This window comes from Xenopus laevis, chromosome 2L, assembly GCF_017654675.1.
Source record: "Xenopus laevis strain J_2021 chromosome 2L, Xenopus_laevis_v10.1, whole genome shotgun sequence".
Taxonomy (NCBI): Eukaryota; Metazoa; Chordata; class Amphibia; order Anura; family Pipidae; genus Xenopus; species Xenopus laevis.
In genome coordinates this window covers 50,822,094-50,840,639 of record NC_054373.1, presented here as the reverse complement: position 1 = coordinate 50,840,639, position 18,546 = coordinate 50,822,094, and the positions used below count along the sequence as shown (strand labels likewise).

At 38.0% G+C, this 18,546-nt stretch overlaps 1 protein-coding gene across 1 annotated transcript in view; it reads right to left on the bottom strand.

Moving 5' to 3' along the window:
• Positions 1 to 18,546, bottom strand: part of aipl1.L (aryl hydrocarbon receptor interacting protein like 1 L homeolog) — a 30,353-nt gene extending 11,807 nt beyond the window's left edge. The window contains exons 1-2 of the mRNA XM_018245684.2: positions 18,436 to 18,546; positions 7,057 to 7,236 (exon numbers count right to left, since the gene is read on the bottom strand). Coding sequence (XP_018101173.1) covers positions 7,057 to 7,236; positions 18,436 to 18,531 — 276 coding nt within the window. The 5' untranslated portion in view covers positions 18,532 to 18,546. The remainder of the gene's footprint in view (positions 1 to 7,056; positions 7,237 to 18,435) is intronic.

Genomic DNA, 18,546 nt, shown 5'->3' with positions numbered 1-18,546 from the left:
TTCACAATATATGGAAATAATAGAAAATTAAAGTCATGACACAAGGCTGATTAGTAATTCATTTAGATTCTCATTCAGCCCTGCAACCAGTGCTATTTGCATTATAATTGAATAATCAACCCTATAGCATCAGCTTCTATGACTGGTGAAGTTCATTTTCTGCTTGAGCATCTTAACAGCTGCTTACAGCACACTGAGCATGTGCAGTGTCACTGACACTCCTAAACAAAAACAAAATGGTGAGAACCTGTGCACAACTTTGAAGGCCTGAATTATTAGAAATACTGAACCTCTGGGCTGGTACAGTAAGTTCAGTATATAAAATATAAGTATGGAACCTGTTATCCAGAATGCTTGGGACCTGGGGTTTTCTGGATAATGGATCTTTCCATAATTTGGATCTTCATACCTTAAGTTTACTAGAAAATCATGTAAACATTAAATAACCACAAAGCATTAATTATATTTTAGTTAGGATCAAGTACAAGGTACTGTTTTGTTATTACAGAGAAAACAGAAATCATTTTAAAAAATGTGGATTATTTCAATAAAATAGAGTCTATGGAAGACAGCTTGTAACGACTTACCCTGATGGTCTAGTGGGGGGATGGCATAGACGCCTGCCGCCCACTCTATAGGCGTATGCGGGCTGGCTTGTTGACGCCAGCGCGCAAGGGCGTGAAATTCAAAAGTACAGGGGTATTTAAGTAATATGTAGTTTTTCACTGCCCGTTATAGGAGTTTGTTCTTGGTGCTTCTGAGCTTTGAGCTAATTCTGTCTGAACCTGTTTTGATTCCTGTTGTGACCCTTGCCTGGCTTTTGACTATTCTGACCTCTGGATCCTGACCCTTGCCTGAATACCGACTACCTCTTCTGCTAAATCCTTTCTGATTGATATATTCCTGTTTGACCCTTGCCTGCCTGACTACGCTATTCTCAGCCTGCCTCGACCCAGCCTGACCTGACTACTTTTTTGCCAAACGCCTTGTACTACAACCTTCTGCCCAAAGACTCTCACTAACAGTTGTGCCCCTCTGCCTATCCAGAACCTCTAGCCTTTCACCTTTTGTTTAAGTCCTGGTGGCATCCAAGTAGCTGAGGGCTCCTCCCAAGGCCAAAGGCGGTCACACTACAGGTGAAGCACGAGCCGAGACCAGGGTGCTTTGCATTTGTTTTGGTGTTGGGTGCCGACTGTGACACAGCTATTCTGTAATTTGGAGCTTTTTGGATAATGCATTTCTGGATAACAGATCCTATACCTGTACTGCATCTTATTTCATTAACTTGTTTTATGTGGATTTAGAAACATTAAAAGAAATGTTCTTTTTCTCCTATGACTTTGCAAAAGAAGCTTTCCCAAATACATTACTGCATCAAAAAATGGGTCCTTTAAATATTATTAATAATTATAATTGACGGTGTAATAATATATGCACTAATATAGATCACCAGTGGGTCCAGGTGCCACACATTCAGTAGCACAGCAATGATCCTATTGGCTGCCAGTCAGTGACATACAGGTATGGACTGGCATACATAGAAGCACTTAAAACCACTTACTACACCAATTTAATTTTTTAGACTCCACTATCCAGTTCAGTCCTCAGGTTACCAAGGGCTCTGTTTTTCAGAAAAACAGCAATTAAATATTAAGTCCGAATTTATCTCAATATTTTCTGCTACAAACTCTGATCAAATCTGCTCGGCTTTTTTACACTTATTTATTATATTTTCCGGAAAATTTGCTTAGCGGGAAAAAAAAAATCTGATTTTCTCGATTCCTAAGGATTTTTTCATCCGATTTTCACGAATTTCAAAATTTTTCTGTAATTTTCACCCGAAAACTCAAAATAACTTTGGGTTAATGCACGAAATCCAGCGCACTTCAAAAAAAAAACATTGACTTATATACAACCTCTCCCATTGACTTGTATGCCAACTCGACAGGTCTGAGATGCCGGATTTTCAGATTCAGACTTTTACATCCTCAGGGTTTAATAAATTCCGAAAAATTTGTGATTTTATAAAAACAAATCACAATTTGTTCGTGTTTTTGCATTCAGAGTTTAGTAAATAACCCCCTAGGTGTCACTATATAAATGAACCCCGTTTTATCAAGTTGTGTATTCATTTCAAGCATTTACATAAAATGAACAAAATGATGTCATTTTTACACTGTATTTACTTATTTATGCCAGAATTTATGTGACACCTGCAGTTTTCTCATTAATATTAATGTTTTATTCTTGGTTTGAAATAGTATAAATTAATGCTGCAAAATACAGCAACTGGGTTTTTATACATATGGCATTTGACACCACCTTTGACACCATTTTTCTGGCAGAAATAGTTTTACACATTTAGGGGACCATTCATTAAGTTCGAGTGAAGGAATAGAAGAAAAAAAACTTCGAATTTCGAAGTGTTTTTTTTTGGCTACTTCGACCATTGAATGGGCTACTTCGACCTTCGACTACGACTTCGAAATCGAATGATTCGAACTAAAAATCGTTCGACTATTCGATAGTCGAAGTACTGTCTCTTTAAGAAAAAACTTTGACCCCCTAGTTCCCCATAGGCTTGGCTAACTTTTTTTGGTCGAAGGATAATCCTTCGATTGTTGGATTAAAATCGTTCTAATCGTTCGATTCGAAGGATTTAATCGTTCGATCGAGCTATTTGCGCAAAAAAACACCATACACACTAGGAGCTAAACATTACCCGAGTAAAAAGCTCTATTTAGCACAGCTTATGATATAAACGTGTAGTTTGCCCATTTATGAAATTATATCCTGCAAAACTGTATGAGATGAAAGAGCTGCCATTTCTGAGAGATGATCTGTTCAAATGTTATTGCTTTTCTAATATTATTCCTCAAAGCTTAGGATGTAACAATAATCTACTGCAGCCTATAGAAGATCTGCAAATATATATTTTATTATCCCTATTTCTCTTTACAGGTGTGCACTGTGTATGTCACAAGCCACAGGAGATAACAAGCAGCTGACCCCAGATATACAGTGCATTCGATCCTTACAGATTTCATCATACACAGTTTCTCTGTTACAGACACCTTTGCCGGCACATTATTACCGAGTACACTGAAGAAAATAATTAGCCAGAAAACTTTTTAGTTTTAATGGCTTTTGCCTTGCAGCCTCAGAGTCCTGCAATTTTAGATCTCCATTGTGACTTATTTACAATACGCAGCAGCAGATAGGCTTTCTTTCCTTATTATGATCTCCCGAGTAGTAAAGTCACACTATTAATGAAGAGAGATTGCTTATATTGATTCTGGTTTCTGCTTTATTTTCTTCTGTCCATTAAGTGTGTTTTTCGATTCATAATCCTATTCCAAACGATACACTCTAAGAAACAAGAGTAGCTTTATAATAAAAGATGTGAATGGGTCAAGAAAGAAATACTATGGAAGACAAAGCGATTTCCAAAGCTCCTGGGAAAGATAAAGTTATTATGTATGGATGCCAATGCATTATTCACGGGTTAGAAGGCTGCAGGTAGTTCTCTGGCTCTCAGAAGATCGCTTTTTTTTCCCTACAGCTTAACTGATCTTACTGCACCTTTACACTTTACAGCTTTCTAGTGGAGGCTAGGGAAAGCACTGCCATATGCTAGGCATCTTATATTCACAATCACTCAAGGACTATTGTAATCTTCTTTTGGAAATGATGAGCCTGCAGTTAAATGGATTTTGAAAAGGGCCCTACAATAAACAGTCGACAGAACTTTCTCATAAACAAGATGCAGTAGAGTTTGAAAGGGAATAAAAGACTTTTTCGATTCCTTTTACACCAGCAGTTCTAACAAATCAACATAGAGGTTTTGTATTCAGTCTCAGCTTTAGGATGTTTTATTTCCTGTATTATGTATTTGTAGTGCTGATGCTATGTATTTGTTAAAACTTCTACTTCAGACAGATTTCCCAGTGCTAAATGTCAGCACAAGGTTATTATGTGTGGATATTTCTGCCTTATGAGTATGTATTATACTATAGTACCCCTAATCTGGCCAAGGGGCAACCAAGCTTGCCTGATCTGACAATTCATGGAAAGCCAGAATAAGTAGGTCCATTGTAAGTAACTGCTGCAAAGGGGAAGTGCCCTGATTGCTTGAGTCTCATTAAATCTGGATTCATATCTTTTTTGTTTCTTCGGGGGTCAGATATACTTTTATATGTATATGCAAAACTGAGGATGGACTACCTTCTATATTACATAAGGTCCAAATGTATTTGACAATTGGTTATATCATGTTTTAGATTTATCACAGTTATATGTGGTTAATATAACAGTGACCGTGACAGAAGAAGAGAACAGAAGAGACAACATGAAACATCAAGGTTATTATTTTTGGATGTCAATAAGGGCATCTGACAGTTATTTCTGCATTCTTATATTATTATATCTCTATTAAGGGTTTTTTTTTACTAAAAGTCGTATTTATCTCATATTTTATTTAAAAACCGATTTTGCCTTATGTATTAATAAATTAAAACTAAATTTTTCCAGTTTTTGCCAGAAAACCCCAAAAAAGTCAGATTTTCAGGCACCAAAACCCCCCAAAGACCCCAATACTTAAATTTGAGATAGGTGCCTCTCCCAATGACTTATACAGGACCTCGACAGGTCTGAAATGGCTTTTTACAGCATGGGGGTTTAATAAATCACAAAGAATTTGAAGCTTTCTATCCACAAAAAAATTGAGTTTTCTATTAAAAAAACAAACAAAAATGTTCTCGTTTTTTCCATTAGGACTTTAATAAATAACCCCCTCAATGTTGGTATTGGTGGTTTATCGTTGCTGAATATCATGAGCCTGGTTCAGTGTCTATATTGCTGACGATTGGATGGTCTGTTTATTAAAATTTTAATTTGTGTAGTTTTAGAGGTTTTTTAGCCATGACTAAAACTCACATTTTAGAAAAGCATGAATGTCTACTTCTTTATTAAAAAATCTGAATATAAAAAGCGAAAATGAATTAAAACATTAAACTAATCCAAAAAGGAATACAGAAAACTTCAAAAACTTTGTTTACTACCAATAATTTGTGCATTTACAAAAGAAAAAAAAACTTTTAAAATTCTAAAACCTCGAAGTAAGTAAATATTTCAAAATTTGTTGAGAACAGCTCCCACTGACTTCTACATGATCTCAGCCTGTTTCTACATTAAAGTTCTTGTTTCTGTGTTTCTGTGATAATTTCATGATTTAAAACCATTCTTCACAAATCGTGAAAAACAATATGTTACTAAAATCGGCCCCATAGTAGAGCTAAAATCGTACCAATTATTGATGTTTGTTCTGAATGTTTAAAATGGATAGATGGAGTTATGCACCAAGGGTATTAGTCAGGTCATTGTGTGGGCAGAAATGTATAATTATACACACGAATATCTATAATATATATCTTATACACAGCTGCTCAGAGTATTCAGTTGTAGTGATCAGCGAATCTGTCCTGTTTTGCCTCGCTGAAAAATTCGCAAAACTTTTTTGTTGCAAATATTTTGTTGCAAGACAAAATATTTTTTGCTGTGGGAGAGCAAAAAAAATCACAGCCATTTTTTGCTCAGTATACTGCTGTACACATGCCCTACATTGTTAGAGGACCTCCTATCCACTATTCTATTTTGCTTTTAGAAAAAGAGCATCCCATGTTGCCAATTTCTTAAAAACATATCTGTGTTTTTTGACATTACCTCTGGTCAACTGGTAATGGTATCTACTACTACACTCAGTTGCTTTTTAAGCAAAAAGTACCATCTATAGTTTATATATCACAACTAGCTTACAAACACAGGCACAACTAATAATACATCTGACCACCAAAAGATAATATCTGGGAGCTTTATATCCCACATCAAAATGAATAAACCATATATTTATGTGTATGTGCTTATATAGACAGTGGGATGGCTCAGATGCCTTTGACTGATGTGGAAGAAGAGGGGAAGGATAAAATGACGTATGCGTTTTTTGTTGTGTCTCCTTTTGTTTGTTTTGCTGTGCAAAATTAGTGATGCACCGAATCCAGAATTCGGTTCGGGATTCGGCCAGGATTCAGCCTTTTTCAGCAGGATTCGGATTCGGCCGAATCCTTCTACCCGGCCGAACCGAATCCTAATTTGCATATGCAAATTAGGATTCAGTTCGGTATTCAGCCAAATCTTCCATGAAGGATTCGGCCGAATCCAAAATTGTGGATTTGGTGCATCCCTACACAAAATGCTGTTAATTTTTGCAGCCGGCAAAACGTGGACGTTTGTGGCAAATGTGTACATGGCGAAATTTTTTGCTCATCACTATTCAGTTGCTACAAACTGCTTGTGCCGAAATTTTAGGCCAGCCAAGTTTCTACATACAGTATTTTTATGTCTACAGAGTGGCATAATAAAGCCCCATAAAGTCTGTAAATGTGCCTTATCCTTTTATTTAAATGGGATTAAATTAACACATTAATGTTCTATTATAAAGTCTATTTTTTTTTTAAAAAAATGCACAATAGACCTGCTGCACTTGCGGAGTCAGCAGCAGTAGAACTGCAATACAAGATAGAAATCAGTCTGTGCTCCAAATAATTTAAATCAGAGTACAAGTGAGTTGCGTGGTGGGGCCATTTGGAGGGTTCACTATATTTTAAAATAATATGACCCCAATTTATTATGTCAACATATGTTGATGTAAGATAAACTGTCCTGATGTTTCATGTTTGGTTGTCTTGCATTCAGCTATCACACTTTGCACTGCTGAAACAGAAACACACACACACTGCATGACACAAATTGGGAATTGGATTAGATTTCAACTGATGATCGGACTCATTTAAAATGTGCCTGGGGCAGTAAATCATAGTAGCCAACCAGCAAAGAGTTTTTACCATTAAATCAACTGGTTGCTGCTACATGACATCATCCGGGGTTAGTATATCAAAAAAGCACCAACACAATCTAGACTTTAAATGAATGTTATTGGCTCAACAATAAATGCAATATTGTAGTACTAACTGGTACTAATATTCAATTTTATTTACTCACTGTGACATCACACCAGAATTCAGCCACCTCTCCAATCCGCATGGATAAGAGCAACATCTCCCAGACTTCCAGTTTAAACATGTTTCCAATAATGATTTCCATAGGTACACCAACTTTCTTGCTGTCATCAATCACAGTCCTCTCGTCGTCACACTTTAACGTGCGAAAATGGAAAGTGACCTAAAATCACAGACAATTTATTACCACTGTTTGCTGAAAACAGTGCTTAACATATAAATGCCTCCACACAGCAAGGCTAACATTTATCATAGGGCTTTGGGGCACTATATATTACAGGAACAGAAGAACCTTTTTTTACCTAGAGAATAACCCTTATCAACAACTTATCAAATAAAATCAGCCAGATCGGGTTGCAAAAAAAAAAAAGCTAAATTACTATGTACCTTCTGTTCAGGCATGAGGGAAAACCTCAATGAAATATTTAGCTAAGGCAGAAAAACACTGATAAGGAAACCTTTGCTATTAGCAAGACAAGTTGGGAGGGTAAAAAGTTGAGGCTAAGAATAAAACAATTCAGGCTGATTAGTGACCCACAGCACCTCTCATTGGCCATATAAACCCCCACACTCAAAAGCTGCCTCAGTTGTTTCATTAAGGGGGTTATTTATCAAAGTCCGAATTTATCTCAATATTTTCTGCTACAAACTCCGATCAAATCCGCTCGGGTTTTTTACGCTTATTCATTATTACATTTTCCCAAAAATTTGCTTTGCGGAAAAAAATCTATTTTTTTGGATTTTTCACCCGAAAACTCTGATTTTTTCCCGAAATGTAGAGGTATTGCACGAAATGCAGCATACATCAAAGAATCATTGGGACTTCTCCCATTGAGTTATATGCAACCTCGACAGGTCTGAGATGCCGGATTTTCTGATTTTGACTTTTCCATCTTCGGGTTTAATAAATTCCGATTTTTTGAAAGTCATGATTTTTGCATTCAGAGTTTATTAAATAACCCCCTTGGTATATGTTTGTGACTTTTCCAAATTATTTCTGAAGTGGGCTGAAGAAGTTGATGATAAGAAAAATTAGAAAAAAATGTATCATACCCACCCGCCGATTCCCTTCTTTACCCACTTATGCAAGTGGATTGACAGGTTAGACATGGAAAGTATAGTTTACAAAAGAAATGTGATGCGCTTGTTTGTACACAAAATTGGCACTATTGTTGATCTACATGCAAGAAACCCCTGGGATTGCCGGAAGGCTGGACCTGCCCCAAGTGAATCGTCCACAAATGCTGTTATTAACCCATTGCAAAGGTATTTAATTGTGATTAGAATGGGCTCTATGAGCAGGACACAGAGCAGGACGAAACTCCAACAGGGGATGCTACCACTTTAAGAAGGAGAAGGAGTGACTGACCAAGTAAGAGTAAAGCCAGAAGGCTGTTGTGATCTCACAAAGAACTGACCATTAAAGGGGTGGTTCACATTTAAGTTAACTTTTAGTATGTTATAGAATGGCTAATTCTAAGCAACTTTTCAATTGGTGTTCGTATTTTCTTTTTAATAGTTTTTGAATAATTTGTCTTCTTCTTCTGACGCTTTCCAGCCTTCAATCGGGGGGTCACTGACTTCCATTCAAAAAACTAATGTTCTGTAAGGCTACTTTTTATTACTCACCTTTCCCTCCCCTGTTCATATTCCAGACTCTTATTCAAATCAATGCATGGTTGCTAGGGTAATTTGGAGCCTAGCAACCAGAAATTGCAAACTGGACAGCTGCTGGAATAAAAAGCTTAATAACCTAAATAATGACAAATAATAATATAATGAAAACCAATTGCAAATTATCTCAGATTATCACATAACATTTAATTTAAAGGAAAACAACCCCTTTAAATATCGAAGTTGTAGAATAAGTGCTTAACCATTTTGGTGACTTGGCTTCCTGTGATCGGTTCAGTTGTGTTTTCAGGCGTAATGAATTAATACCACGTGCAAGTAAAACGTATCCTAATTATTGCAAAACACAGTTTTCAGTTAACATGGAATTACACTTGCATCATAATTACAAAATCACATATTACCATATTTCAAAGAAATTAACGCAGGACACATTGAAAACGAGCTATTTTAGAGGTGTCCTCCAATTGGCAGATGATCCTATAAATTTTACAGCTTAAAACTGTTTTGCTGTTTCTGTTTTAGGTCACAGTAAAGGTCTGTTTCAGTCTGTATATGTGTCACATCTATTGTGTTGTATATTTTCTCTCTCTCTCTCTCTATATATATAATTCACATTGAGCCTTTCTCCCTGTTAAGGCCTCAGCACCCATCGCTGCCATAAAGCATCTTTAAGAGATGAGACAAATCATTTTTATCCTGTCTCATGATAAACCAGCTGCAAGATTACGACAGGGAAGGGGAAATTAAAAGAGACAGAGGGTAATCAAGGGAGAAATAAAGTGGAGATTGCTGTATGGAAATAAAGCAGGTAGTAACAGGGACCAACAGAAGACACAGGCAACAGGGACATGTTAACAGTTATGAAGAGCTCTGGGAAGGGAAAGTAAGAGCGTGACAGAAGTGTACAGACATGTTCGACATATAACACATACAGGGCCGGAACTAGGGGTAGGCAGAGTAGGCACGTACCTAGGGCGCAAAGCTGAGGGGGCGCCTGCTCTGTCGCCTACCCCGTGTCCGGTCCCGTCTGCTGCTGGTGGCTTGCGCATAAATGCTCTTCTGCGCATGCTCACTGGCGCGAAATTTCGCATATGCGCAGTCAAGCGCGCACAGAGCCGGCGCCGTGGCCTGCCAGGTTACACATATAGTAATGCTCTATATCCAGCCTTTTCTCGCAATCAATTAAATCAATTGTGGACAGTGGTGTAACTAGATATTACTGGGCCCCACAGCAAATTATTTTTCAGGCCCCAAAAATGTCTAGAGGTTGACCTGTTTTACCAGTATTTATTCAAAATGTATATGAATTAGGGCCCCATTACCTCCTGGGCCCCCGAAGCCGCAGGTTCTGCTTCCTCTATAGTTACACCCTGTTTGTGGATAGAATGATAGATAAGAGATAAGACTCTGCCTGAAACAAGATCCGAATTTATCTCAATATTAGGGATGTCGCGGACTGTTCGCCCGCAAACTAATTTGCGCGAACATCGACCGTTCGCGTCCGCCGAATGTTCGCGAACGTCGCGCGACGTTCGCCAATTTGGGTTCGCCTTAGCTGGTGCTTATTTTTGCCCTCTCACCCCAGAGCAGCAGATACATGGCAGCCAATCAGGAAGCTCTCCCTCCTGGACCACCCCCACACCCCCTGGACCACTCCCCTTCCATATATAAACTGAAGCCCTGCAGCGTTTTTTCATTCTGCCTGTGTGTGCTTGGAAGACCTAGTGTAGGGAGAGAGCTGTTTAGTGATTTGAGGGACAGTTGATAGTAACTTTGCTGGCTAGTAATCTACTTGATACTGCTCTGTATTGTAGGGACAGAACTCTGCAGGGATTTGAGGGACATTTTAGGTTAGGTAGCTTTGCTGGCTAGTAATCTACCTTCTACTGCAGTGCTCTGTATGTAGCTACTGTGGGCACTGCTTCTGATCTCATCTGCTGCCTGTAACCCAATAGTCCTTGTAAGGACTGCTTTTATTTTCTTTTTTGTTTTTTTTACTTTGCTACTGTAAGAGCCCAGTGCTATTAGTCTAGCTGTGTTGGGGAGTGGGACTGGTGTGCTGCTCCTCCTAGTAGTTCACCACTACCAGCACCAACCAGAGTCAAAATTGTTACAAAGTATCTTATTTGCACCTGTTAGCTGTTCTGAGCTCTCTGCCAAAAGCTAATTAAGTTAGAAACTGTTTTTTTTCTGGCTGTTCAGTTCAGAGAAAAGAGGGACTGGTGTGCTGCTCCTCCTAGTAGTTCACCACTACCAGCACCAACCAGAGTCAAAATTGTTACAAAGTATCTTATTTGCACCTGTTAGCTGTTCTGAGCTCTCTGCCAAAAGCTAATTAAGTTAGAAACTGTTTTTTTTCTGGCTGTTCAGTTCAGAGAAAAGAGGGACTTTCCAGTACAAAAGAGGGACAGGGGGTTGAGTGGTCAAAAGAGGGACAGTTGGGAGGTATGCAAGTGCCACCTAGCTGTGTGAGCTTTTTCACATTCTGTCTAAATAACAATAATAATTCCGTGTCCGTAAAAATCACCTGAGTGATGTTTTTACAGCAGCAATAATATATTCCGTACCCACTACTGTATACGTTGCCCTTGCAGGCATTGTTTGCCCAGTCTTTAACCAAGTGCCACCTAGCTGTGTGAGCTTTTTCACATTCCGTGTCCAGAAACATCACCTGAGTGACGTAGTGTGATTTCTGCCCTTTACAGCACAAAACGCAGCGCTGTGTCAACAATGTATTTTTCAGATACATTTTTGCCCTTGATCCCCCTCTGGCATGCCACTGTCCAGGTCGTTGCACCCTTTAAACAACTTTAAAATCATTTTTCTGGCCAGAAATGTCTTTTCTAGCTTTTAAAATTCGTCTTCCCATTGAAGTCTATGGGGTTCGCGACGTTCGCGAACCGTTCGCATTTTTGACGCAAGTTCGCAAATATGTTCGCGAACATTTTTTCCGCCATTCGCTACATCCCTACTCAATATCGGCTGCTACAAACTCCAATCTAAGCCGCTCGGGTTTTTAATGCTTATTTATTACATTTTCCCGAAAATTACCTTTGCAGGAAAAGCTCCGGTTTTATCCGAAAGCTCAGAAAACATTGTGAAATTGCCTGAAAACCCCGACACAACCAAAAATCAATGGGACTGTTCCCATTGACTTTTATGCAAACTCAACAGGTTTGAGATGCCGTGGTTTTATATTCAGGCTTTTTAGCCCTCGGGGTTTAATAAATCACGAAAAATTAGATTTTTTTAAAAGCCTATTATAACACAAAATATCACAAATTTTTCGGATTTCTGAGATTTTCGGGGATTCGTAAATAACCCTTGTAGTGTTAGCCAGAACAGCACAATAAAACAGCAGCTGAATAATACTGAGACAAGCTGTGATATGGCACACAAAAAATCACAAATGTTTCAGATTTCGGGTATTTTCGGGTATTCGGAGTTTAGTTAATAACGCCCGTGGTGTTAGCCAGAACTGCACAATAAAACAGCAGCCGAATAACACTGAGACTAGCAGATATGTGCTGTGACATGGCAGAAGCGTATAGTAATGTTCCACAAACTGATTGGAGAAAGGTATTGAGATCCTAAGATGATTTACTAAAGCCGTAAGAGCAAGTGGCAAGACTATCAAATTTTAGAACCATAACCCATGTGCCTAATACTGTGCTTCCAGTGATACACGACAGAGCATTGATTTGATATCTTTTATCTACTTTCAGGGAACACTGTGCCAGGTTATTTTTTCATCTTCACATATAATACGTCATAAAAGTGTTTTATTCGAGCATTTTGTAAACCAGTTTATTTGGGAATCCCATCATATCCCTCTGTTCTAAAATGATTTCCACAAATTGACAGAAACACTTTCTCAGAAAAATAACAAGGCTAATCTTCATGCTCTGTTGCACTATATTATATTAAAGCAATTCGGTCATGACATAATTACTGTCTTCTATAATGATAAATAGTAATATAGTTTATTGGTATAATACATCTGTCTTAACCACAGTAGGCCTCTATATTTACGTTATATTTTTTTTTACCAAATGTCAACCCAGCTGCAGGCACTGCAAAAATATTTTGCATTTCAAGCTCTGTTAAATATGTGGAGCAGATCAAAAAGAATCCTGGAACCACAGAATGTGCAGCTTCTGTGAAATGGCGCTACCATTCTACATATTCTACAGTGGGTGGCACATAAAGGGTTAACTCAAAGGAGACGTTCATCTCTAAATTACTTTTTTTTTATATTGCTGGTAATATCTTCGCAATATGGCTTGGGACCGAGTCTTCCGAATAAGAGGTCTTTCCATCATTTGGATTTCCATATCTTAAGCCTACTAAAAAGTAATCTAAACATTAATTAAACCCAATCGGATTGTTTTGATTACTTATATCTCAGTTGCGTCAAGTACAAGGTACAGGTATGTGACCTGTTATCCAGAATTCTTGGGACCTGGGGTTTTCCAGATAATGGGTCTTTCCATAATTCGGATCTCCATACTAAGGAGGTTATTTACTAGATCTCAAATTTATCTAATTTTTTTATTAAACCAAGCTCCACCAAACTCCCATCCCATTATTTATCAATAATATAACTCAAAAAAGTTGGGTCAGGAAAAGACTCGATAAAACCGAGTGAAAACTCTAATCGTATGAATTTCTCCAATTTGACGCCCGAATGGCTAGATTTTTTCCGGGTAATCCCCCAAAAACCCTGATTTTTTTTGATTATTGGACAAAACCCAGCGCAGATCACGATATCTTCATTTAGGGGCAGATTTATCAAAGGTCAAATTGAAAATTAGAAGTAAAAAAATTAGAATTTCGAGCTTTTATTGTGTACTTAGACTATCTAATAGGCCAAAATTCAATGGCGGAAATGGAAATTAGAAGGATCATTTATGTGTGATATCGTTTTTTTTAGATTAATGCTGAGAATTGAAGCTGAAAAGCAGATGGACTGCAGCAAGTTTGACAAAAACACAAAGCAAATCTAATAAGTATGTAACCAAAAATAATCATTTGCACTGTCGTCAAAACTATTTCTTGTCATTAGGCTTCCTGGGCTGGGGAATTGCCCCTTGTTTTTTTGTTGTATAAAAGTTCCTGGCCTCTGTGTTGTCCAGCTTGTTTGTGATAAAATCACATTCTATAGCATTATTCCTTGCCTAGATTCTGATGCAGCACTAGAGCTACAATAGCAGTTAGGCAGGTTAAAAAAAGTTAAAGGGTTAAACGTGTGTCTTTTTTCAACCTAACTAACTTACTACGTTACTTTCTGAAGCCCGAGTTCAATTTCCTTGAAATTTACTTCAAAGCACAATTACCGAGCAATAATGTTAAAGCACTTGTCATAAGCTTAAGCCGCCATCTGTTATAATGTGTAATCCTGCAGATCCATGTGATAATCACAGTGAAGCCAAGAGCTCCCTAATGAGCAAAGTCTATAAAAATGTAGGAAATGCAACCTCACTGTACAGAAAGAAAAATAACAGATTGCATTTGCCAAGAATATGCTGTAATATTATTATCCCAAAACTCTGGATTTATCTCCGTCTCTCAACAGCTCCATGGGATTCATGGGAAGCAACTACTGAGATCATGGCACATAATTATATCATGCCATAATTCCCTTTATTTTTCTGATGAATTGGGAGATGTGGGTGGAATTTGTGAAGCATTTTAAGCATTTTTACATTCAAACATTAGCCAGCCTGACATATAGGCGGTTATTTACTAAACCTCAAATTTATCTGGTTGGGCTTTTTGGGGCAAAAACTCGAATTTTTCGTGTAAAAAAACCTGAATTTTTTGAAGATTTATTAAACCCCAATGCTGCAAAAAGCCTGAATCCAAAAATCTACAATCTCAGACCTGTGAGGTCCATATAAGTCAACGGGAGAGGCACCTAATCTAAATTTCAACTTTTTGTGGTCTGCCCTGGGTTTAGCCCAAAAATCCAACGTTTTGGGCAAAAACTCAAAAATTAAGTGATTCGGGAAAGAAGGCTGAAAAAACTTGTGCCATTTGGGTTTTTTGCTCCATTTTATAGGGGTTTTCCATGATCCGATTCATTTGGGTTATTTTATTAATATATAAGGTAAAATTGAGCATGCGAGTTTAAGGGGGTTATTTACTAAAATCCTAATTTATTAAAAAAGACATGACCGAATAACCCCCTTAAAGACTAACTGGCCTGCCCAGCCTGAAATAACTGATATTAGGGTATAAACCTTCAGCCACAAGTCACCATTTTATATACCTAATGGCATCAAGTAAAGTGTGCGCTGTGAGTTTCATGATTCTGTGTATAATAGTGGGCACCCACTAAATAGCAAACAGTTGCAGCACAATTTTTTTATATTGGGGTTGACATTACTCTCTAGCGTGCCAATGCATGCAAATCCAATAACAGAAGTATCATTTCAATTGGCAGAAGCCAGCTGTGTCTATTGACCCTTGCTATAGGAAACCTGGAATTGCAAGTGAGTCTAGAATCTTTATCTCCTTGTTCCATGCACAAAGCAGGCTGGGCAGGCTCATTGGCCCTTGCAATTGTTGCTAAGGAACATGGATGCAGGTACTTTTGTGAGTGCCAGATTCTGCATCTGATTGTGCTCGTTGCACTGGTGCTTGCATTCATACATAAGCACTGTTGTGCAATTTGGCCATCCTTGCATATAGACATTGTTTTTATTGATCCATTGATTGTGCTGACAGCCAGAGGCATAACTATAGTGGAAATAGATCCCCCGAAAAGGGGGGCCTGGACCACAACGTTTGTTTCCTCTAAAGCTTTCAAATCCCCCTCCAGAGTGGCAAGCAGGATCGCCTATGCGCACTGGGCCCTCTGAAAAATATTCTGGTGGGGGTGGGCTGGTGCGCTCTAGTTACGCCCTCTCACAGCCCAGTGCGTAGGAACAGTACTCATGAACATTTTACTTACAACATTCTCATCAGCTGAACCATATTACAGGAATACATGGACAGCTTCAGATATTGTACAAGCAGTGCAAGGGTCCACATAGACATTGTATTTGGTCTAGTTCTCTTCTGGGCACTTCCTATCACTCAAACAGGACATTATTGTATTAGAGAGGGTACAGAGAAGGGCAACTAAGCTGGTAAAAGGTATTGAAAATCTTAGCTATGAGGAAAGACTGGCCAAATTGGGGATGTTCACGCTGGAGAAGAGGCGCTTAAGGGTGATATGATGACTATGTATAAATATATAAGGGGATCATATAATAATCTCTCTAATGCTTTATTTACCAGTAGGTCTTTCCATCTGACACGAGGTCACCCATTCCGATTAGAAGAAAAGAGGTTCCGCCTAAATATTCGGAAGGGATTTTTTACAGTGAGAGCTGTGAAGATGTGTAGTTCTCTCCCTGAATCAGTCGTACAGGCTGATACATTAGATAGCTTTAAGAAGGGGTTGGATGGCTTTTTAGCAAGTGAGGGAATACAGGGTTATGGGAGATAGCTCATAGTACAAGTTGATCCAGGGACTAGTCCGATTGCCATTTTGGAGTCATATGGAATTTTTCCCCCTCTGAGGCAAATTGGAGAGGCTTCAGATGGGTTTTTTTTGCCTTCCTCTGGATCAACTGGCAGATAGGTAGTTAATAAAAAAAAAAAAAAGTTGAACTTGATGGACATGTGTCTTTTTTCAACCTTACTTACTATGTTACTATGTATGGGGTAGGTATCCTCAGATCCACTTTTACCTTGTTGCATCAGTCTTTACTGTATTTGTGCCTTCCTTTATCCTTTCAGGGTAAACCCCTCTCCCTGACCAACACTAAGGGGGCCTCTTCCTTCTTGAAGATCCCTTGAGCCCGTGAACTGCCCTCAATGCAAAATATAGAAACTGCATTGAACTGAAGCCATACATTAAATGAAAACTATTCCCCCAAAATTAATACTTGAGCAACAGATATTTTATATCAAATTAAGTGGCATGTTAAAGAATCATATCAAACTGGAATATATATTTAAGTAAATATTGCCCTTTTACATCTCTTGCCTTGAGCCACCATTTTGTGTGCTGCCTCAGAGATCACCTGACCAGAAATACTACAGCTCTAACTGTAACAAGAAGAAGTGTGGAAGCAAAAGACACAAATCTGTCTGTTAATTGGCTCATGTGACCTAACATGTATGGTTTGTTTGGTATGTTTGTGTGCACCATAAAACATCCGATCCCAGGGGACAGCCCTTATTTTTTAAAATGGCAGTTTTCTATTTATGATTACCCAATGGCACATACTACTAACAAGTATATTATTGTGAAAATGGTTTATTTACAGGATGCAGGGTTTTACACATGAGCTGTTTTATGCAACATATTTTTATTGAGACCTACATTGTTTGAAGGGTATAGTTTTCCTTAGGTGCCATAAAACATCCTTACAAGCGGAAACCACAGAGATGCAGCTCATCTTATTTTTACATCTATTGAAGCATTATCTGTGGCTAAAATTTTCATTTTGGACAGACCAAATCAGACTAATTACATAAAGGGCATGTAAAGGCAAAAAAATAAAATCCCATTTTAACTTTCTTTAATGAAAAAGAAACCTATCTCCAATATACTTTAATTAAAAAATATGTACCGTTTTTATAAGAAACCTGACTGTATGCAGTGAAATTCTCCCTTCATTTACTGCTGTGGATAGGAATTGTCAGATGGTCCCTAACTGCTGAGCAGGGAAACAATTATACTTATGAACAGCAGGGGGAGCCCCCGCCTTACTTTCCAACCATGCAAAACTCAAGCAGCTTTGTTTATGACGATTCCTAAGCAGCCTGGACCACACTGAGCGTGTGCACAGTCTTAGTCTTGCAAAGATGTTTAACAAAGTTACAAGATGGTAACCCCCTGTAGCCAACTTTGAAAGCATAAATTATTTGTTTGATTAGGCTTGTGGTGCAGTAAGTTCATGTTTATATTTAGTATACAAAATACAGCATTTCTAGCCTTATTCTATTTTAGACTTTATATGCCCTTTAAATAAATGGCATGTAGATTTGCTGAGTGATTGCTATAGGTGATAGCATTGGTGCACATTTGTACTCATGCTAGAACCAGAGTGTATAAACAATTGATAACAAATTAAAAAACAGGTATGGGATCCATTATTTGGAAACCCATAATCCAGAAGGCTCTGATTTATGGAAAGATTATGTCCCATTGACTCCATTATAATCAAATTTTTTAAAATGATTTCCTTTTTCTCTGTTATAATAAAACAGTACCGTGTGCATTACCCAACCCAATATATAATAAATCCTTACTGGAAGAAAAACAATGCTATTGGGTTTATTTAATATTTAAATTATTTTTTATCCAAATTATCCATTATCTGGAAAATCCCAGATCCTGAGCAGTCTGGATAACAGGTCCTACACCTGAACTGTATCTTGTTGTCCCACCCACTAAAGTTTTTTTGCATTACAGGGGCCCCTTTGGAGAAAAAACATCAACAATAAAAATAGCTTCCTTCCTGTGATTTCAAGTGCCACACATGTCTGTGCATTTTCACATTTTATTTAACTAATATAATATCCCTTCAGGAAGATAAATAGATATTTCTGGGGCACATAAAAAGTCAACCACTATTGTCTTTCAGTTTGAAATCGTGAATGTGTGAAGAAGACAGGAGACAATTTATAGGAGCACAATAACAGTTTTTAACTTCCAGCAACATTTTACCTTTGCTCCAGTGATGAATTTCGGCATATCACCGTTTCCCCCATGATATATTTTCTTTTTGACACCTTCCATATTGAGGAGTATTGTCTCTTCCATTGCTGCTGCTGCTGC